This window comes from Neovison vison, chromosome 6 (assembly GCF_020171115.1).
Source record: "Neovison vison isolate M4711 chromosome 6, ASM_NN_V1, whole genome shotgun sequence".
NCBI lineage: Eukaryota > Metazoa > Chordata > Mammalia > Carnivora > Mustelidae > Neogale > Neogale vison.
This window is the reverse complement of record NC_058096.1, coordinates 151,419,985-151,443,267: the sequence shown is the minus strand read 5'-3', so window position 1 is coordinate 151,443,267 and position 23,283 is coordinate 151,419,985. Positions and strand designations below refer to the sequence as shown.

General features: G+C 36.3%; 1 protein-coding gene across 1 annotated transcript in view; it reads right to left on the bottom strand.

Annotated features, from left to right (window-relative positions):
• The window catches only part of ZCWPW2 (zinc finger CW-type and PWWP domain containing 2), an 89,116-nt gene extending 72,121 nt beyond the window's left edge, over positions 1–16,995 (bottom strand). The window contains exon 1 of the mRNA XM_044252604.1: positions 16,651–16,995. Within this exon, the coding sequence (XP_044108539.1) occupies positions 16,651–16,988 (338 nt within the window). The 5' untranslated portion in view covers positions 16,989–16,995. The remainder of the gene's footprint in view (positions 1–16,650) is intronic.
• Positions 16,996–23,283: the final 6,288 nt, after the last annotated feature.

Here is a 23,283-nt window from a genome sequence, read left to right as displayed (position 1 = left end):
TTATAAAAATTTATAAAAATTTTTAGTACTGGAAGTAAAATTTATCCTTTACTAAAAATAAACCTTAAGGGGTATATTATATCCTTTTGTGCCATAAACCTCTAGAAATTCTACTAAAAATACATTTCATCTTTTTCTTTAAGAAAAATAAAATACATACACATTAACTAAGTTTTAACTATTTTACCAATCTTTCTGGCCTCTGACCTACTGTTTGGAGTCTAAAGTAGGAAAGGAAGGCAATAAATAAAGTCAGGAGGTGGTAACTAAGTGATGCCAAGTTCTACCTCAGTTTGCAGCCTCCTTGTGAAAAAGAGAGAGTGAGGATCAAATCAGGAGATCCAGGCTCTGGCTCTGCCTTCTACAAGACAAGAGGCCTCAAGCAGGTAATGAGGCCTTGCTGTGACACTGGTTCCTCAATGTGCTATTACAAAGTTCACACAAATATATGCTTTATACATTTCTGGTTTTTGACAAATTAAAATATTATAAAGTGCCATTGTTATGAACCAAACTGTGTTCCCCCTCATCAAGTTCATATGTTAAAGTCCTTTTAACTCCAGTACATCAGAGTGTGACTGTATTTGAAGATAGTGTCTTTCGAAATGCTCAACTGAGTTAAAAGGTGGGCCCGAATCTAACATTACTGGTTTCCTTTTAAAAAGAGAAGATTAGGGATTGCACTGAATGTATAGATTGTTCTAGACAGACATTTTAACAATATTTGTTTTTCCAATCCATGAGCATGGAATGCTTTTCCATTTCTTTGTATCTTCCTCAATTTCTTTCATGAGTGTTCTATAGTTTTCTGAGCACCCTACCAAAATATCACCAACTTTTTTTCACAGAGCTAGAACAAATAATCCTAAAATTTGTACGAAACCAAGAAAAGACCCGAATAGCCAAAGGAATGCTGAAAAGAAAGCCAAAGCTGGAGGCATGACAATTCCAGACTTCAAGCTCTTTTACAAAGCTGTAATCATCAACACAGCATGGCACTGGTACAAAAACAGACACACAGATCAATGGAACAGAATAGAGAACTCAGAAACGGACCCTCAACTCTAAAGTCACCTAATCTTCAACAAAGCAGGAAAGAATATCCAGTGGAAAAAAAGACAGTCTCCTCAACAAATGGTGTTGGGAAAACTGGACAGTCACATGCAGAAAAATTCATCAAATTTTTTTTTGATGAATCCTAGAGGAGAACACAGGCAGCAACCTCTGTGACTTTGGCCATAGCAACTTCTTGCTAGACACATCTCCAAAGGCAAGGGAAACAAAGGCAAAAATGAACTATTGAGACTTCATCAAGATCAAAAGCTTTTGCACAGCAAAGGAAACAGTCGACAAAAGCAAGACAACCAAAATAATGGGAGAAGGTATTTACAAATGTCTTATCAGTTAAAAGGCTTGTGTCCAAAATCTACAAAGAACTTATCAAACTCAACATCTAAAGAACAAATCATCCAGTCAAGAAATGGGCAGAAGACATGAACAGACATTTCTGCGAAGAAGACATCCAGATGGCCAACAGAAACATGAAAAAGTGCTCAACATCACTCAGCATCAGGGAAATACAAATCAAAGCCACAATGAGAAACCACCTCCTACCAGTAAGAATGGCTAAAATTAACAACTCAGGAAACCAAAGATGTTGGCAAAGATGCAGAGAAAGGGGAACCCTCCTATATTGTTGGTGGGAATGCAAGCTGGTGTAGCCACTCTGGAAAACAGTATGGAGGTTCTTCAAAAAGTTGAAAAGTAGAGCTACCCTATGATCCAGAAATTGCACTACTGGGTATTTGCCCTAAAGATACAAATGTAGTGATTCAAAGTGGCACCTGCATCACAATGTTTACAGTGGTAATGTCCGTAATAACCAAACCATGGAAAGAGCCCAGATATCCATTAAAAAAAAAAAAAAAAAGGCAAAAAAAAAAAAAAGCAGTATGTATATACAATGGAATGCTACTCAGCCATCAAAAAAACAAAACAAAACAAAACAAAAAAGGGGCGCCTGGGTGGCTCAGTGGGTTAAAGCCTCTGCCTTCGGTTCGGGTCATGATACTAGGGTCCTGGGATGATCAAGCCCTGCATCAGGCTTCTCTGCTCAGCATGGAGCCTGCTTCCTCCTCTCTCTATCTCTGCCTACCTCTCTGCCTACTTGTGATCTCTATATGTCAAATAAATAAATAAAATCTTAAAAAAAATGAAATCTTGCCATTTGCAAGGATGTGGATGAAACTAGAAAGTATTATGCTAACTGAAATAATCAGACAGTTATCGTATGATCTCACTCATAATGTGGAATATAAGAAATAAAACAGAGGAGCATAGAGAAAGAGAGGCAAAAATAAAACAAGATTAAATCAGAGAGAGAGACAAACCATAAAAGACTCTTTAGGAAACAAACTGAGGGTTGCTGGAGGAGAAGTGGGTGGAGAATGGGGTAACTGGGTGATGGACATTAAGGAAGGCATGTGATGTAGTAAACACTGGGTATTATATAATACTGATGAATCACTGGCCTCTACTTCTGAAACCAATAATACGTTATATGTTAATCAATTGAATTTGTTAAAAAAATAAAAACTCAATAAAAAGAGATTAGGACACAGACATGCATAGGGAGAAGACCATGTGAAGACACAAGGAGAGAGATGCATCTACAAGCCAAGGAGAAAGCCTAAGAAGAAATCAACCCTGCTGACAATTTAACCTGGATTTCTAGCCTCAGAATTGTAAGAGATTAAATTTCTGTTATTTTTAAGCTACTCAGTCTGTGATACTTTGTTATGGCAGCCTTAGCAAACTAATCATATGCAGGTATGCAACTATATATAGGTAAGATAATTGGTATAATTGAGAGGTAAGAAGAATGACACAAAAATATTTTTGCCTCATTTAATTATTTAGAAACTAGATAAATTAGATATTTAGATAATATTAAAACCTAAAGGAAGCATACAGATCATGCTATAAGGAATATGAAATCACAAAAATGGAAGATCCATAAATTACTTGGGTTTGAGGACTATAGATGGTTGATCTAATAAATTATCAATTGATATGTAAATGACATAGTTATAAATATAGAAATTTATCTACCATACCATTGTAAAAAAGTTTTTATAGATCATAAATAACACAATCTAAACTAACAAAAATATTTCATGCTTAGTATTATTAATGAAAAAAGTTTGATTCCAGGAAATTACCAAATCCCAACTATAGTTGCCAGGAGGTAGTGAGTTGGGTGCACCAGTCACCACGGAAGGTGGAATGTGAGAATGGAGCAGATGTCTAGCTGTTCCCTGGATGCTGAGCAGAGTTCTTTGGCTCTTGGACCTCTCTGAGATAGGGAAAGGGAAGGTAGAAGGTCTGCCTGGCATCCCTAGATCATGGAAGAGGAAAGGCTAGAAGATTACAAATTGAGTCAGACTATGTGGAACCCAAAGCCGCCTAATACTTTGGAAAATTGATAATGGAAAGTCAAGTAGAGGTTCAGGACCTAAATGAAGACTGCTATCTAGATCTAGTTATCAGGTTCACATCACAGTATCATTGCTATTTGGCAACCCTTATTGGGCTTAAAAGTGCTTAAGAGAAGCTTGAATTAGAGTTTATCTTTTAAACCTACATTGGAAATCTACATTTCTGAAGGAACTCGCTCAAAAGAAGATTTCAATAAGCAAACAAATGACTAAAAATGAATGATAGCTGTGATCTCTCCCTTTTCATTCATAATTTTATGAATTTGGGCTTTCTCTCTTTTCTTTTGGATTAGTGTAGCCAGTGGCTTATCGATCTTATTGATTCTTTCAAAAAACCAGCTTCTAGTTTCATTGATACGTTCTACCACCAAGGAAGTAGAAACAATCATCAGAAGTTATTACGAACAGTTATATGCCAATAAGCTTAGCAACCTAGATGAAATGGATGCATTCCTGGAAAAATATAAACTACCAAAATTGAACCAGGAAGAAATTGACAACCTGAATAGCCCGATATCTAATAACGAGATTGAAGCAGTGATCAAAAACCTCCCAAAAAACAAGAGCCCAGGACTTGACAGATTCCCTGGGGAATTCTACCAAACCTTCAAAGGAGAAATAACACCTATTCTCCTGAAGCTGTTTCAAAAAATTGAAGCAGAAGGAAAACTTCCAGACTCTTTCTATGAAGCCAGCATTACCCTGATCCCCAAACCAGGCAAAGACCCTACCAAAAAGGAGAATTTCAGACCAATATCACTGATGAATATGGATGCTAAGATTCTCAACAAGATCCTAGCCAAAAGGATCCAACAGCACATTAAAAAGATTATCCACCATGATCAGGTGGGATTCATCCCTGGGCTACAAGGATGGTTCAACATTCGCAAATCAATCAATGTGATACAACAAATTAATATGAGAAGAGAGAAGAACCACATGGTCCTCTCAATTGATGCAGAAAAAGCATTTGACAAAATCCAGCATCCGTTCCTGATTAAAACGCTTCAAAGTATAGGGATAGAGGGAACATTCCTGAACCTCATCAAATCTATCTATGAAAGACCCACAGCAAATATCATCCTCAATGGGAAAAAGCTTGCAGCCTTCCTATTGAGATCAGGAACAAGACAAGGATGCCCACTTTCACCACTCTTGTTCAACATAGTATTAGAAGTCCTAGCAACAGCAATCAGACAACAAGGAGAAATAAAAGGTGTCCAAATTTGTAATGAAGAAGTCAAACTCTCTCTCTTCGCAGATGACATGATTCTTTATATGGAAAACCCAAAAGACTCCACCCCCAAACTACTAGAACTCATACAGCAATTCAGCAACGTGGCAGGATACAAAGTCAATGTGCAGAAATCAGTGGCTTTCTTATACACTAATAATGAAAATACAGAAAGGGAAATTAGAGAATCGATTCCATTTACTATAGCACCAAGAACCATAAGATACCTGGGAATAAACCTAACTAAAGAGGTAAAGGATCTGTACTTGAGGAACTACAGAACACTCATGAAAGAAATTGAAGAAGACACAAATAGATGGAAGACCATTCCATGCTCTTGGATCGGAAGAATAAACATTGTTAAAATGTCTATACTGCCTAGAGCAATCTATACTTTTAATGCCATTCCGATCAAAATTCCACCGGCATTCTTCAAAGAGCTGGAGCAAATAATCCTAAAATTTGTATGGAATCAGAAGAGACCCTGAATCACTAAGGAAATGTTGAAAAACAAAAATAAAGCTGGCGGCATCACCTTACCTGATTTCAAGCTTTATTACAAAGCTGTGATCACCAAGACAGCATGGTACTGGCATAAAAACAGACACATAGACCAGTGGAACAGAGTAGAGAGCCCAGATATGGACCCTCAACTCTATGGTCAATTAATCTTTGACAAAACAGGAAAAAATATACAATGGAAAAAAGACAGTCTCTTCAATAAATGGTGCTGGGAAAACTGGACAGCTATATGTAGAAGAATGAAACTCGACCATTCTCTTACACCGTACACAAAGATCAACTCAAAATGGATAAAAGACCTCAACGTGAGACAGGAATCCATCAGAATCTTAGAGGAGAACACAGGCAGTAATCTCTTTGATATCAGCCACAGCAACTTCTTTCAAGATACGTCTCCAAAGGCAAAGGAAACAAAAGCGAAAATAAACTTCTGGGACTTCATCAAAATCAAAAGCTTCTGCACAGCAAAGGAAACAGTCAACAAAACAAAGAGGCAACCCACGGAATGGGAGAAGATATTTGCAAATGGCAGTACAGACAAAAGGTTGATATCCAGGATCTATAATGAACTCCTCAAACTCAACCCACACGAAACAGACAAACAGATCAAAAAATGGGCAGAAGATATGAACAGACACTTCTCCAATCAAGACATACAAATGGCTATCAGACACATGAAAAAATGCTCATCATCATTAGCCCTCAGGGAGATTCAAATGAAAACCACATTGAGATATCACCTTACACCAGTTAGAATGGCCAAAATTAACAAAACAGGAAACAACATGTGTCGGAGAGGATGTGGAGAAAGGGGAACCCTCTTACACTGTTGGTGGGAATGCAAGTTGGTGCAGCCTCTTTGGAGAACAGTGTGGAGATTCCTCAAGAAATTAAAAATAGAGTTTCCCTATGACCCTGCAATTGCACTCCTGGGTATTTACCCCAAAGACACAGATGTCGTGAAAAGAAGGGCCATCTGTACCCCAATGTTTATAGCAGCAATGGCCACAGTCGCCAAACTATGGAAAGAACCAAGATGCCCTTCATCGGATGAATGGATAAGGAAGATGTGGTCCATATACACTATGGAGTATTATGCCTCCATCAGAAAGGATGAATACCCAACTTTTGTAGCAACATGGACGGGACTGGAAGAGATTATGCTGAGTGAAATAAGTCAAGCAGAGAGAGTCAATTATCATATGGTTTCACTTATTTGTGGAGCATAACAAATAGCATGGAGGACAAGGGGCGTTAGAGAGGAGTAGGGAATTTGGGTAAATTGGAAGGGGAGGTGAACCATGAGAGATTATGGACTCTGAAAAACAATCTGAGGGGTTTGAAGTGGTGGGGGGTGGGAGGCTGGGGTACCAGGTGGTGGGTATTATAGAGGGCACGGCTTGCATGGAGCACTGGGTGTGGTGAAAAAATAATGAATAATGTTTTTCTGAAAATAAATAAATTGGAAAAAAAAGAGTTACATATAGAAAAATAAAGATAGATAAATTCATTTTCATAAAAAAATGAATGATAGCTGTATTGGAAACTCCTAACTTATTAGAAATCAAGAAACAGTGGGTCCAAAAAAACACAAAAACCCCCAAAACAAACAAAAACAGAAACAGTGGGTCCTCCAATGGATTAGTAACTCTTTGAAAAGAAACCAAACTGTGATTATTAATTATATTTGTTGACTACTCTTCTTAAAATGCAAGGGGCTCATGTTTAACAGTAGGTGATTTGCATCTCACCAACATTTTAATATAAAATTATAAGTAGCACCAATTTCATTCAGTGTAAAACAATCACAGGATTTATGACACTTGAGAAGGGAAAGAAAAATATCTTGCCATTATTATGTTTGAGTTTTTCTGACACAGATTTTGAGAAAACTTCTTTTAAATAAAGCCTACTGGCCCCTAGAGTATTCCATTTATATTGTTACTCTATAAAATAAAATAAAAATTAAAAAAACAAAAGTAAAACTAGAAATGACTCCTAAAAACAATTACATGCCAATAAAAGAAAAAAGCTTCTCTTCATTATTTAAAACATGTCATATTAGACAAAATATTGCATGCTGATTTACAGATGAATTATGAAAAGTGTTGTCAAATGTCCTTATAATTGGGGCACATTAGTATTTCTTCCGGCAGTGTAAAGGAATTTTCTGACTCCTAGTCTGTGTGTTTCAGCTAAAACAGAATGTACCAAACTGCAGGAGAAGCTGAGAGGCAACAGATGCAGAAAACATGATACTTCTCTCCACATGCTTTATCCATCATTTTCTCTGACTCAGCGTGACTAAAGAAAGCTGATGTCCATTTTTTGCTTTCATTCTGAATTCTGAGTTCCAAAACTGTCAATGATGATAGTGCATTGTGTAATTCTACTTCCTGATTTTTCATGTTAATATTGATGAGAAACTCTGAAGTGTTCTCTTGTGGGCTTAAAGACGGAGAGGGAGAGTAAGAGTAGGCAACCCAATGGGAAGGTATTAGAATTACAAGGAAAGTTGTGTGATTGATTTTAGAACCTGTGGGTGGTGGGAGGTAAAATGTACATATACAACACAAACAAATAGATACCAAGTATTGGAATCCACTTGGAAGAAAAGGAAAATTTGGGCACAACATGTAGCTTCGAGAGGAGTGCAAATATATCATAAAGAAACTTGTGTCATACACATTTCTCATCCAGTGGAAATGATCTTTATAAGATAGCTATTGCCCTCAGCAGAAGCTGAAGCGTAAGCATGATTTCAGTTGCATGTTTTTATACTCAATGAGAAATACGTGACTTATTTTCAAACTATGGTTCGGATGTTTAAAAGGAGAGATAGTTTTACTTGGGTCTCACTCTTTTGTGTTTCTTTTTAAAGATTTTATTTATTTGAGAGAGAGACACAAAGCAAGAGAAGGAACGCAAATAGAGGGAGTGAGAGAGGGAGAAGCAGGCTTCCTGCTGAGCAGGGAGCCTGATGCAGGGTTTGATCCAGGGCCCTGGGATCATGACCGAGCTGAAGGCAGATGTTTAACAACTGAGCCACCCAGGAGCCCCCTGGGCCTCACTCTTAATCTGTGGGAAACAAAATGGATGAGTTGGAATCATCACTAACCGAATGCTGTATTTGCCACAAAATCTCTCAACTGTACCTAACTATAGGGGGATGATAGGAAAAGCAAATTTCCCATCCTCTCCCCACATTATAAGTATATTAATCCTTAGACAAAAGAATGCAAATAAGAAGTAGTCAAATAATATTTTATAAGACTGAAAGGATCTACAGAAATCTCAATTTATAAATTTCAATACTATATCTAAAATGTATTGCTGCATTGGCTTGTTAATTTAAAGGCATATCTTACCACTAAATTGTTTGTACTATAGTACTTTAGAATGCAATTATATTTTCTATAAATTAACTTTCATATTTACCAAAAAGCTTTGTGAAATCTGTAAATATGCCCAAGGTAGGTATTTTCAATAGAAGCCTATTTTCTGCTTGACAATGTGTCTGCCCCTACTAGGGGAGATATGCACCATTATTTTTTTCTTTTAACTTCTATGCTCTTTCCAGCTGAATACAATGATATCTGATTATTTTTTTTTAAATGAAGGCTGCTTAATATTTTGAGGATAGTTTTTCTCCTCCTAGTACATACAGGCATCGCCACCACCAGCACAACAGACATAGCATAATCCAAAGACAAGAGGCTGCATATGTCCTTTTTAAGTATGTAAGTGTGTGTTATCTCACAATGTGGAGGTAAATGTAACTGTTGTAATTTGATTTTCCACGGATCTTGCCCAGAGACAAAGTGCTTTTTCTTGACAATTCTTTATTTTTATTATATAAAGATTAAATATGCATTTCTAGATTCTGTATCAGTCTCTCTTTGCCTTTTTTAACCTTTATTAGAGAAGGTCAACTGTTCTGGGAAAGAGTAACTGTGGGATGTTGTTAAGATTGTTTCTGAGCCTTCAAAGTTGGGTGTAAGGCCATGGGCTAATGAGAACTGACCCAGATAATGCTACCAGCTAAGTGTCTCTACAGCCAGCTAGCTGGTCTTTCCATTTGAAATTTCAACATCTTTAATATTGCTTAATTAAGCGCTGATGTTTGACTATGTTTAGTGGGTTAATTCTAGTTTTATATTCTGCTATTGCAATTTATCCTGCTATCAGCTTTCTATGTATCTGTAGCACTGAATAAGAAATATAACTAGATTTTTTATATTTTAAGGCTATATTTTAAGCCTGTGCTCAACTATACTTAGTTCATAAAGAAGAATACATATTACTACTTAGCCAAATCCATTCTATTCTTTCCAAATAGAAAGAAGTAGATACAGCTGCATTTTGCAGGTATTTTGATGGTTCTAATCATAGATTCGAGATAATTTAAGGCCTGGAGTAAAACATGTTTCATTTGTATTTCAAGGCCTAATCCTCAGTTACAAGCACAAAACTGCAAAAGAAATTCCTAATCAGATTTCTAACATAATATTTCAGATATAGTGACAAGAAACAAATACATTTCTTGAATTAGTTATTGAACCTTCAGAATTTCCAATAGAAAATACAAACTCTCTGCTTTCAAAAATATTAATTTTGGATCTGAAAAATGATATGGGACTACAAACACCTTCATAAGTAACCTCATAAGATAAGCATTCATATTCATGTATTTTAAGATATTTGTTTTTACATAGCTATCTAGTTTCTCTTTGCGCCCATCCTAATTATTTTACAAAAGAAAATATTTTTAATATTTAAATAAGCAATACATATATACTTATAACATTTCATAGCTAATCTCTAGAAAAGTACTCAGTAGCGAAAGGTATATATCTCAGAGAGACTTCCACATTTGCAAAGGTATTAAATGTGTTAGTTCGCTAAGGCTGCCACAGAAAAATACCACAGAGTGAGTGGCTTAAACAACAGAAATTTATTTTCTTATAGTTTTGGAGGCTTTGAGTCTAAGATCAATAGGTCAGCAGGGATGGTTTCCCTTGAAGCCTCTCTTTGGCTCCCTTCTTGCTATGTCTTCAGATGGTTTTTCCTCTGTGCATGTGCATCCCTGATGCCTCTTTGTGGGTCCACATTTCCTCTTCTTGTAAGAATGCCAGTCAGATTGGTGTAGGGCCCACCCTAATGGCCTATTTTTACTTAATCACCTCTTTAAAGGCCCTGATTCCACATACAGTGACTTCTGATGTTTCAACTTTGAAGTATGACTTTTGGGGAACACAATAGTAAGTGACAGAACAAGAACACAAATGTAGGTTTGATTTGAAGGTCTCTTGTCTGTATGTGTGTGCGTGCCTGTGTGTGTATGTGTGCCTGTGTGTGTGTGGTATGTTAAAGAAAGTCCATCACAGTCTCTCTATGACAGCAAACATTTTATATTCTTCATGGAGAACAGCTGACCATGAATGGAAACGAGAAAATATGAGCAAGAGTATCTCAGCTTTGAGAATGTTAAATAAGAGAATGTAATGCAAAATAGCAAGGGATTCTGGGAAGATAGTAACAATGGTGTTATGGTTTTAGAATCTCTGGAAATTTTCCTGTAAGTACAGGTAGAACAACTATAACAGCACAGTCAAGACCTGACATACAACATCTATAACAAAAGTAAATGATAAACTACCCACAGAAACTACCAAAATTGGAGCAGGCAGGTACAAACTACTGACAGTTCTAAGACCCACATATCACTAGCATCTGTATGAGGAAAAGCAGGGTGGGAGGGAAAAGGCAACCAGAGGTCTGATGGGTTTGTGAAATAAGAACCTCAAAACCACAAGGAGTACTTATTGAAAAGTGCAGCAGGTCAACATGAGCACAGCAGCCAAAATTGTGAGGAGGATCACAACAAAACCTGGAGTTATTGGAGCACTCTGGACTCTGCAAACAGTTAAAACTTACAGTGACAAGAGCTTACACTGATGAGAAACTGCTGGAAGTATAAACCAAATTGAAGAAGAAAGGATCAATATGAATAAAGAAAAGTGAGGGTACAAATAAAAGTGGGGATATACGCCAAAAGCACCATCTATGAGAAAAAGTTGGATTTCATTAAAATTAAGAATGTCTGCTGTGTAAAATACACTAGTAAGAGAATGAGAAGATAAGTCACAGACTGGAAGAAAATATTTGCAACACAGATATCTGATAAAGGACTGGTATCCAAAATATTCAAAGATCTCTTAAGCTCTCTAAGAAAATGAACCACTCAACTAAAAGATAGGCAAAATACCTGAGTAGACATATGGCAAAGAAGGTACACATATGGCAAATAAGAATATTAAAAGATGTTCCACATCATATGTCATCTGGGAAATGCAAATTAAAACAACCATGTATGTTCATGAAAATATACAGAGGAAATACTAAGTGAAAGAAGGCAATCTGAAAAGTTTACATATTGTGATTACAATACAGCATTCTGGAAAAGGCAAAACTATGGACATATAAAGATCCCCAGTTGCCAGGGGGTGGTGGGAGAGATGAATAGGTGAAGCAGAGGAGATTTTTAGGCCAGTGAAACTATTCTGTATGATAGACATTATAATGGTGAATACATGTTATTATATATTTGTCAAAAACCTATAGAATGTACAGCACAAAGAGTGAATCCCAATGATTCACTATGGATTTTGGTTGAAAATAATGGGTAAATGCCGGTTCAGAGATTGTAACAAATGTGCCAAACTGATTTGGGATGTTGATGGTATATGAGTTTGTATGGGTCAGGGGGGGAATGTGGAAACCCTGCACTTTTCCATTCAGTTTTGCTGCAAACTTAAAACTGCTCTAGAAAATAAACTTTGTTAAAATATGAAAATAATTTAATTTTAAAATTTTAAAAATAAAATTAGGGAAGAAAAAACTAGGAAATCTCAGACACCAAGTTCATATTTTTGATGCTCTGAGGAAATAATAGAATAAAGGGCCCTGGGTACATGATTTAGGACAAAAAAAAAAAAACTAAAGCAAATCTATTCTGCAGATTCCATTTCTGGACAAGCTGAGGTAGACTCAATTCTCTATATTCTTCCCACTAAGTACACCAAAAATTCCTAAGTATTATATATTAAATAAACATAAGAAGATTCTAAAGGATGAAGAAAAGATAAACCAGAGAAGGGCCTGAGGACCTGAAGAGTGACATGGCAGGGAGTTCCCTGAGTTTATTTTGCCTCCTATATCCTAGACTGGGTCCTAAAGAAGTCAGCAACCCAGAGATACCAATGGGTGCAAAGGAACAAAAGTTCATATGAAGCCTGGTCTTTTGAGTCAAAGGACTCAAAAGGATGGGGCAACCTAGCAAGACAGAAAACTTTAAAGCAATTTCTACCTTTTCCCAGACAAATACCCTGGAAAATTCTACAGATCCCCATCTCCGTCCTTAACAAAGGGCAAGTGTTTTTAGCTTCCAGGTGTTTGAGTTCCTTTGGAACTTTTCCTTGTGATTGAGCTCCAGTTTCAAAGCATTGTGATCTGAGAATATGCAGGGAATCATCTCAGTCTTTTGGTATCGGTTGAGTCCTGATTTGTGACCCAGTATGTGGTCTATTCTGGAGAAGGTTCCGTGTGCACTTGAGAAGAATGAGTATTCTCTTGTTTTAGGGTGGAATGTTCTGTATATATCTATGAGGTCCATCTGGTCCAGTGTGTCATTCAATGCTCTTGTTTCTTTATTGATTTTCTGCTTCGATGATCTAATTCTGAAAGAGGCATGTTAAGATCTCCAACGATTAGTGTATTCATGTCAATATGACTCTTTATCTTGATTAACAGTTTTCTTAAGTAATTGGCTGCTCCCATATTGGGAGCATAGATATTTACAATTGTTAGATCATCTTGGTGGATAGTCCCTTTAAGGATTATGTAGTGTCCTTCTGTATCTCTGACTACAGTCTTTAGTTTGAAGTCCAATTTATCTGATATGAGAATCACTACCCCGGCTTTCTTTTGAGGCCCATTGGCATGAAAGATGCTTCTCCATCCCTTCACTTTCAGTCTGCGTGTATCTTTAGGTTCAAAATGGGTCTCCTGTAGACAACATATGGATGGGTCCTGTCATTTGTATGGAATCAGAAGAGACCCCGAATCGCTAAGGAAATGTTGAAAAACAAAAATAAAGCTGGCAGCATCACGTTACCTGATTTCAAGCTTTATTACAGAGCTGTGATCACCAAGACAGTATGGTACTGGCATAAAAACAGACACATAGACCAGTGGAACAGAGTAGAGAGCCCAGATATGGACCCTCAACTCTATGGTAATTAATCTTCGACAAAACAGGAAAAAATATACAATGGAAAAAAGACAGTCTCTTCAATAAATGGTGCTGGGAAAACTGGACAGCTATATGTAGAAGAATGAAACTCGACCATTCTCTTACACCATACACAAAGATCAACTCAAAATGGATAAAAGACCTCAATGTGAGACAGGAATCCATCAGAATCCTACAGGAGAACACAGGCAGTAATCTCTTTGATATCAGCCACAGCAACTTCTTTCAAGATATGTCTCCAAAGGCAAAGGAAACAAAAGCGAAAATAAACTTTTGGGACTTCATCAAAATCAAAAGCTTCTGCACAGCAAAGGAAACAGTCAACAAAACAAAGAGGCAACCCACGGAATGGGAGAAGATATTTGCAAATGACAGTACAGACAAAAGATCTATAATGAACTCCTCAAACTCAACCCACACAAAACAGGCAAACACATCAAAAAATGGGCAGAAGATATGAACAGACACTTCTCCAATCAAGACATACAAATGGCTATCAGACACATGAAAAAATGCTCATCATCATTAGCCCTCAGGGAGATTCAAATGAAAACCACATTGAGATATCACCTTACACCAGTTAGAATGGCCAAAATTAACAAAACAGGAAACAACATGTGTCGGAGAGGATGTGGAGAAAGGGGAACCCTCTTACACTGTTGGTGGGAATGCAAGTTGGTGCAGCCTCTTTGGAGAACAGTGTGGAGATTCCTCAAGAAATTAAAAATAGAGTTTCCCTATGACCCTGCAATTGCACTCCTGGGTATTTACCCCAAAGACACAGATGTCGTGAAAAGAAGGGCCATCTGTACCCCAATGTTTATAGCAGCAATGGCCACAGTCGCCAAACTATGGAAAGAACCAAGATGCCCTTCAACGGATGAATGGATAAGGAAGATGTGGTCCATATACACTATGGAGTATTATGCCTCCATCAGAAAGGATGAATACCCAACTTTTGTAGCAACATGGACGGGACTGGAAGAGATTATGCTGAGTGAAATAAGTCAAGCAGAGAGAGTCAATTATCATATGGTTTCACTTATTTGTGGAGCATAACAAATAGCATGGAGGACAAGGGGTGTTAGAGAGGAGAAGGGAATTTGGGTAAATTGGAAGGGGAGGTGAACCATGAGAGACTATGGACTCTGAAAAACAATCTGAGGGGTATGAAGTGGCGGGGGGGGTGGGAGGTTGGTGTACCAGGTGGTGGGTATTATAGAGGGCACGGCTTGCATGGAGCACTGGGTGTGGTGAAAAAATAATGAATAATGTTTTTCTGAAAATAAATAAATTGGAAAAAAAAAAAAAGGGCAAGTGTTGAGCCTGGACTTCAACGCACTCAGCAGTAATAAAGCTCCCACTGAATCCCCACTCAGATGGTGGTGGAAGAGGACTACTGGGAAGCTGGAATTTTTATCACCTTTCAGAATTAACATGGTTCTCCCCGCCAGGGTATCAGTGGAGGTGAGAATAAGGTTCCCCTACCTTTCCCAGCAAAGTTGGTGAGTGAGAAGCCTTAACTCTAATCCCTTCCCGGCAGTAATGAGGCACCCCACCCTTTCCAGAGAGTAAGTGGAGGCTGACTAGAAAACCTAGATTTCCACTCCCAACCTGGCAGTAACAAAGAGGTTCCCTCATATCTCTCCAGTGCAGTAGTAGGGGCAGCCTGCTAAAAAGATTTAAATAAGATCCAAAATGAAAAAAAAAAAAGAAAATATAACAAATAAATAGGAGGTATATAGAGAGAACCAAATGGAAATATTACACCTGAAAATACAAGAACTAAAACAAGAAGCTCAATGGATATTTACAACAGCAGAATGAATATGGAAGGGGCAAGAAATGATCCAATCTGAACAGAGAGAAAATAGACTGAAAAAAACCTCTTCTTAAGGAACAGAATTCATTTCATATAAAAGTACAAAAGAGACTCAGCAGGTGTCCTCCAAAGCAGCTTCTACCTCCAAAGCAGCTTCTACTCTGCAAGCAACCCCCACAGGGACTGGCACCACTCCAAAATGACTTCTTCATTGGGAGAGGGGAAGATAACCACACACACTAGTTGCTTCCATAGTTCCAGGAGCCAAAACTTACAGCTGGCCACACAGAGAAAATGTCCTGTTGATCAGTTCAACTACAGCCTCCCCGGGGCAGACTGGGGACAGACATCTGGTCTGATTGCTGTTGCCACCCAACCAGAAGCCCATGGCAGCTCCAGACTGACCCCTCAATGGCACAAGGATGAAACTCTGTTGCCCAGTGTATCCCCAACAAGCAAAGTGGGCCATTGCAACCAACTGGACTAAAGGCAAACATAGCTCAACCATAATAGTAGGGTGCAAGCAACCCATACAGGAGACACCCCTGGATCTGAGAAAGAGGGAGCATTGCACTAAGGGCCACCACAGGACCTCTTTTTCATAAGGCCACGACTTTCAAGATCAGAAGACATAGCTGACTTTTCTAATATACAGAAACAAAGAGAGTTAGACAAAACGAAGAGGAAGAGGAATATGTCACAAAGGAAAGAACAAGACAAAACCACAGCAAAACAGCCAAATGAAACAGAGATAAGTAATATGCATGATAAAGAATTCAAAGTAATGGTCATAAGTATACTCTTTGGGCAATTCATTTAAATTAGAGCTCAGTAACAATAAGATATTTAGAAATCCCCAAATATCAGGTAAAAATATACTTCTAACAGATCATCTAGAAAGAAGACATCACACAGATAATTAGTAAATGCTTCAAACTGAATGGTAATAAAACACAATATGCCAAAATTTGTGGGATATAGCTAATGTTGTCTTTAGAGAAATTTTTAGCTGTAATTGTCTATATCAAGAGGAAGAAAGATTTAAATCAGTTACTTAAAGTTTCCAACCCAAGAGACTAGAAAAAAAAAAATTAGACCCCAAAATGTCAGGGAAATAATAATGAGACCAGGAAACAATAAATAAGAAATTAGACAAACAGTAGAAAAAAAGTTGATTCTTTGAAAAGTTTTAAAAATTCATCAACTTAGCAAGACCAAAACTTAACAGTTTATTTTGAAATAACAACAACAACAACTTTACCTTGGCCAATTCTGTAATTTTACCAAAACCAGGCTTCCAAGAGGGAGCTGTGAATAGACAATCTTAAATCCACTTTCATGAAGCTGAGACTCTTCAGGGAAGTCTTCTTCAGAAACAGAGCAGTTATTGTATCTTGAATCAGCGTTCATGAAGCAGTACCATGGTTTATTGTGGTCAACTCTGGCTGCATCCTTACTTGACAACAATCTCCATTTCAAACAGCTTTCACTCTCACATTGAACCCATACTTTGTTTACATACATACTGTTTTCTGCTGAGGGATCCATTGCAGTGTTACAATATTCTATTATCTTACTATCCAATTTTTCTTTTTCCATAAATGCATTTAATCTGGAAAACAAATAAGAAGAAAAGGATAAAGATTCAAGGATATAAGGAAAGTTCAAGCCAAAATCAGAGAAAGAGCTCTTTGATACCTTTTGCTTATATAATATTGCTTTTTATCCATTAATTCAAGCAGCTTGAAAAAGCATTTCTCAGAATTTATTATGAAAATTTTAAACATATAAAATGTTAGAATTGTATGATTAAGCTCCCAACTTCTAGCTTCAATAATAACTGTGTGTATACTAAAAAATAATAAAACCAAAATAAAGTAAAATTAACAATTTATTTTGCAATAGAAACCTATTTTAAAGAATGACTTCAATATACCACATTCACAAGTTAGCAAAACACTACAAGTGTAAGCACCATTTAAAGAAGCTCTCAATTCATGTGTTAATCATATGTTTAGTAACTCACTCATCAAATTCCAGGGTCACCACAAATTGCTTTAGAAACTTGCCAATTTATGCCAATAGCCATAGCTCACAATTTTTTACCTGTTAATACTACTCGTATGAATGTATCCACAGAAAATGAACTTCAAAAAACTATCCTACATATACAAAGACCCAACAATATTCACTGAGACACTATTTATCATATCAAGAGTGGACAAATCTAAAAACACAAAGAACTGAATCTACTAAAAGAGAAATAAAATTTTGCTAATAATATTAGCTGACTAGTGCAAAATTTCTGGTTAATTATATAACTGGTGAGGAAATTTATGAGAAGCATGACTGTAATTTAGATTGCATTTGAAATGACTAGTCCTTTCTTCAATTCTCTGGGCCACTGGACAGTAGCACAAGTTGTTGAGTTTGGACACTGGAGCCAAATTATTTGTGAACTCCTGGCTTTACTGTTCACCAGTTGTCCTTGGGCAAGACATTATTTTGCATTTCACTTCACCTTAGGTGTAAGTGTGTGTGTGTGTGTGTGTGTGTGTGTGTGTAGCAGTTTTGTTTATTTTCAGTCCTTGTGCCGTCTTTTATTATACTGCCTAAGAGAGGGATAATATGGAATAGAAGCCAATGATAGGAGACATCTTTTTCTAATTTCAAAGAGAATGATTCTACTATTGGACTATAAAGCCCAATATGTCTATTTTTTGATAGAGACCATTAAAAAGTTGCCAGAAAATTTTTCCCATCAATTACCAGTTTACTATGAGGATTTTTTTGTTAATCATGAACCACTGTTGAATTTTATCTACTGCTTTTCTGTATGTGTTGAAGTAAACACAAAGATTGTCTAAGTGTATTAATTGGGTATGTTATAACAATGAATGTATTAATGATAAATCATACTTGCATTCTAGGTAAACTTTACATGATTAAGTGTTATGAGAAATTTTAAACATATATTGCTATATTTAGCTTATTAATAGTTATTTAAGATTACATAAATATTTATTTATAGATAAGATTGGTCTAATAATTTCAATTCTCTTCTTTTTTGCCTTTGTCTGGTTTTGATATCAAGATTAAAATAGCCTCATAAAATGAATAGAATGTCTTCTTTTTGTTAAAGTTCGCCTAAGGGGGGAGTTCCCAATTCTGTCTTATGTTTAAGAATACTATTGTATCTGGGGTCCCTGGGTGGCTCAGTGGGTTAAGCCTCTGCCTTCACTCAGGCCATGATCTCAGGGTCCTGGGATCAAGCTCCAGGTCAGGCTCTCTGCTCAGCAGGGAGCCGGCTTCCCCCTTCTCTCTATGCCTGTCTCTCTGCCTATCTATGATCTCTGTCTGTCAAATAAATAAATAAAATACTAAACAAAAAAGAATACTATTGTATCTACTATGCTTTTTATTACATTTCTCTCCTTCACTCTGAAATTTATTTATATCTTCTTTTTCTTCATTTATTTTTTTAATTTATTTTCTTCATTTTATTGTCAGTAATTTTTAAACACAAGCAGAATTTGAGTCTTCCCATTTATTTTTTAGAATTCTATTTAATTAATAGCTGCACTTTATTCTTTCCTTCCTCTTCTCTCTTAGGCATTCTCTGTTGATCTTATTATCTTTCTTGTCTTGAGTTGGTGCTTGGTTAATTTATTTTCAGACTTTTAAAAATTAATTTTAAGGGCATCTGGATGGCTCAGTGGGTTAAAGCCTCCGCCTTCAGCTCAGGTCATGATCCCAGGCTTAGGATCGAGCCCTGCATCAGGCTCTCCACTCAGCGGAGAGCCTGCTTCCTTCCCTCTCTCTGCCTGCCTCTCTGCCTACTTGTGATCTCTGTCTGTCAAATAAATAAATAAATCTTTAAAAAAATTAATTTTATTTTATTGTGGTAAAAACACTTAACATAAGGTCTATCCTCATAACAAGTTTTCAAGTGTATAATACAATATTGTTGACCATAGGTACAATATTGTAAAGCAGATCTGTATAACTTATTCATCTTGCTTAATTAGAACTTCATGCCTGCTGATTCATAACTTCCCATCTCCCCTTGAGTCCCACTCACTGATTCTAGGAATTTGAATATTAGATACCATATATAAATGGATTCATCCAGTATTTGTTTTTCTGTAACTGGCTCATTTCACTTAGCATAATGGCCCAACTTGATCCATATTCAATATTTTGAAGACCTTGGAAGGCTTAGTAATATTTCCTTGTAGGCTTTCTTCATCCATCCATCAACAGAAACTTGAGTTGTTTCCATATCTTGGTTATTGTGAATAGTGCTGTTATGAACATGGGAGGGCTAATTTGTCTTTGCAATCCTGACTTCAGTTCTCTTGGATCCATACCCAGAAGTGAGATTGCTGGATCCTGTGGTAGTTCTTTTATTTTTTGAGGAATCCCCCATACTGTTTTCCATAGTAGCTGTATCATTTTGCATTCCTACCAGCTGTGTACAAGATTCCAATTTCTCCATATCCCTGCCAACATTTCTTATCCTTTTTTTGATAATAGCCATCTTAAACAGGGTTTAAGGGTTGAGGTGATATGTAATTATGGTTTTTATTTTCATTTGTGATGATTATTGATGTTGAGGATATTTTCATATATCTGATGGCCATATTTATGTCTTCTTTGGAAAAATGTCTACTCAGGCCCTTTGCTTAAATCCTGATTATTACTATTATTTCTGTTAGTTGTAAGATTTCTTTTCATATCTTGGCTTTAACTCCTTATAGAGTATATATTTTGCAAATGTTTCATCCCATTCTATAAGTTGCCTTTTAAATTTGTTGATAGTTTCCTTTTTTGTGCAGAAACATTTTAGTTTTATATAATCTTTAAAATTTGGTTTTGGTGTCAGATCCAAAAAAATCACTGACAAGACTAATCTCAATGATCTTTTCCTCTGTGTTTTCTTTAAGAGTTTTACAGTTTCAGGTCCTTAATTTGAATCTTTTGTCCTTTTGAGTTGATTTTTATGTATGGTATGAGATAAGGATCCAGTTTTATTCTTTTCCATATGACAGTCCAATTTTCTAATACCATTTATTGAAGATGCTATCTTTTCCCTATTGTGTATTCTTGGTGACTTTGTCAAAAATTAGTTGACCGTATGTATGTGGGTTTATTTCTGGGTTCTTTATTCTCTTCCATTGATCTGTGTGTTTTTATGCCAATACCATACTATTTTGATTACTATAGATTTGAAATATAGTTTGAAATGAGGAGATAAAATGCCTGCAACTTTGCACTTCTTGCTCAAAACTGCTTTAGCGATTTGGGATCTTTTATGATTCCATATGAATTTTATGCCTACTTTTTTCTATTTCTGTAAAAAATGCCATTTGAATTTTGATAAAGATTGAATTGAATGTGTGGATCACTTTGTGTACCAGTGATATTTTAAGAATATTAATTCTTTCAATCCATGAACATGAGATATCTTGCCATTTATCTATGTCTTTTTCAGTTCCTTCCAGAAATGTTTTGTAATTTCCATTGTACAGAACTTTTACCTCCTTTATTTATTCTTACGCATTTTATTCCTTTTGATGTAATTAGAAATGGGATTGTAATTTCTTTTTCAGATAGTTTGTTGTTAGTGCATAAAAATGCAATCAGATTTTGATTTTGTAGCCTGCAACTTTACTAAGTTCATTGGAGTCTTTAGGATTTTCTATTAAGATAGTATGTTCTGCAAACAAAGACAATTTTACTTTTTCCTTTCTGATATGGATGCCTTTTCTTTTTCTTGCCTAATTGTGCTGGCTACTGTTCCCAGTACTAAGTTGAATAGACGTGATGAGAGCAGACACCTTTGTCTTGTCCCTGATCATAGTATGTTAGTTGTAAACTTGTTATATAAGATCTTTTATTTTTTTGAGATATATTCTTTCTATACTTCACTTATTGAGAGTTATATCAAAGGTTGTCAAATTTTGTAAAATGCTTCCTCTGCATCTAGTGAGATGATAATGTGATTATTTTCTCATTATGGCATGTTTACTGATTTGAATATGTTGAAATATCTATGGATAAATCTAATTTGATCATGGTATATAATCCTTTTAATATACTGTTGAATACTATTTAGTATTATTTTGTTGAGAACTTTTGAAAATATGTTCAGCAGGGATACTGACCTGTAATGTTTTTTTTCTTTTTTTGAAGATATTTTATTTATTAATCTGATTCAGAGAGGAGAGCAAGAGCAAAAGCAGGGGGAGTGACAGGCAGAGGGAAAGGGAGGGAGAGGGAGAAGGAGAAGCAGACATCCTGCTGAGCAGTGAGCCCAATGTGGGACTCGATTCCAGGACCTTGGATCATGAACTGAGCCGAAGGCAGATGCTTAACCAACTGAGCCACCCATATACCCTATAATTTTCTTTTCATATAATGTCCTTACCAGGCTTTGGTATCAGGGTAACGCTGTCCTTGTAAAATGAGTCTTGAAGTGTTCCTTACTCTTCAGTTGTTTTGGAAGAGTTTAAGGATTGCCATTAATTCTTTAAATGTTTGGAAGAATTCACCAGTGAAGCCATCTGTAATTAGCCTTTTCTTTGTTGAAAGATTTTTGAATACTGATTCAATTGTCTTGTATGTTATTGGTCTGTTCAAATATTCTATTTTTTCTGTAATCTGTTCTTTGTAGATTGTGTCTTTCTAGGAATTTATCTGGTCTAAGTTGTCTGATTTGTTGGCGTATAATTGTCCACATAGTTTTTCATGGTCATTTGTATTTTTTTGGCATTATTTGTAACATCTCTTTCATTTCTAATTTTGAGTTTTCTCTCTTTTACTCTGTTAGGCTAGCTAAAGTTTTGGAAATTTTATCTTTAAAAAAAAAACAACTTGTATTTTTTTTTTTTTTAAAGATTTTATTTATTTATTTGACAGAGAGAGATCACAAGCAGATGGAGAGGCAGGCAGAGAGGGAGATAGAGGGAAGCAGGCTCCCCGCCGAGCAGAGAGCCCGATGTGGGACTCGATCCCAGGACCCTGAGCCTGGGTGGCTCAGTGGGTTAAGCCGCTGCCTTCGGCTCAGGTCATGAACAACTTGTATTTTAATTGATCTTTTCTATTATCTCTCTAGTCTCTATTCATTTATTTCTGCTCTGATCTTTGTTATTTCCTCCTTCTACTGATTCAGGTTTAGTTGTTCTTCCTTTCCTAGTTCCATGTGGTGTAAAGCTAGGTTGTTTGAGATCTTTGTTTTTTTGATGTAGACATTTATCACTATAAACTTCCCTCTTGGGAGTTTCTTTTATTGCATCCCATAATTTTAGTGTGTTGATTTGTCTCAGATACTTTTATATTTCTTCTTTAATGTCTTCTTTGACATTCAGAAGGATATTGTTTAATCTCCACATATTTGTGAATTTTCCAGTCTTTCTTGTTACTGACTTCTACTTTCATGTAATTGTGATCAGCAAAGATGCCTGATGTGATTTTAATCTTTTCATATTTGTTAAGACTTGTTTTGTGGCCTAATATATTATTTATCCTAGAGAGCATTCTATGTGTATTCTGCCACTGTTGGAATGTTCTGCATATATGTTAGATATTTTTGGTCTGAAGTGTAGTTTAAGTCTAGTGTTTCCCTGATACTCTGTTTGGATGATCTATCTACTGTTCAAAGTGGGATACTGAAGTTCCCTATTATTATTTTACTATTATTTATCTCTTCCTTCTGATTTGCTAATGTTTGCTCTATATATTTAGATGCTCCAATATTGGGTGCATATATATATATATATATATATTTTTTTTTTTTTTTTTTTTTTTTGAGAGAGAGACCATGTGTGTTGGGGGGAGGGGACAGAGATGAGAAGTACCACAACTCAGAGTGCTTCACAGAGGTGCTCTTAAG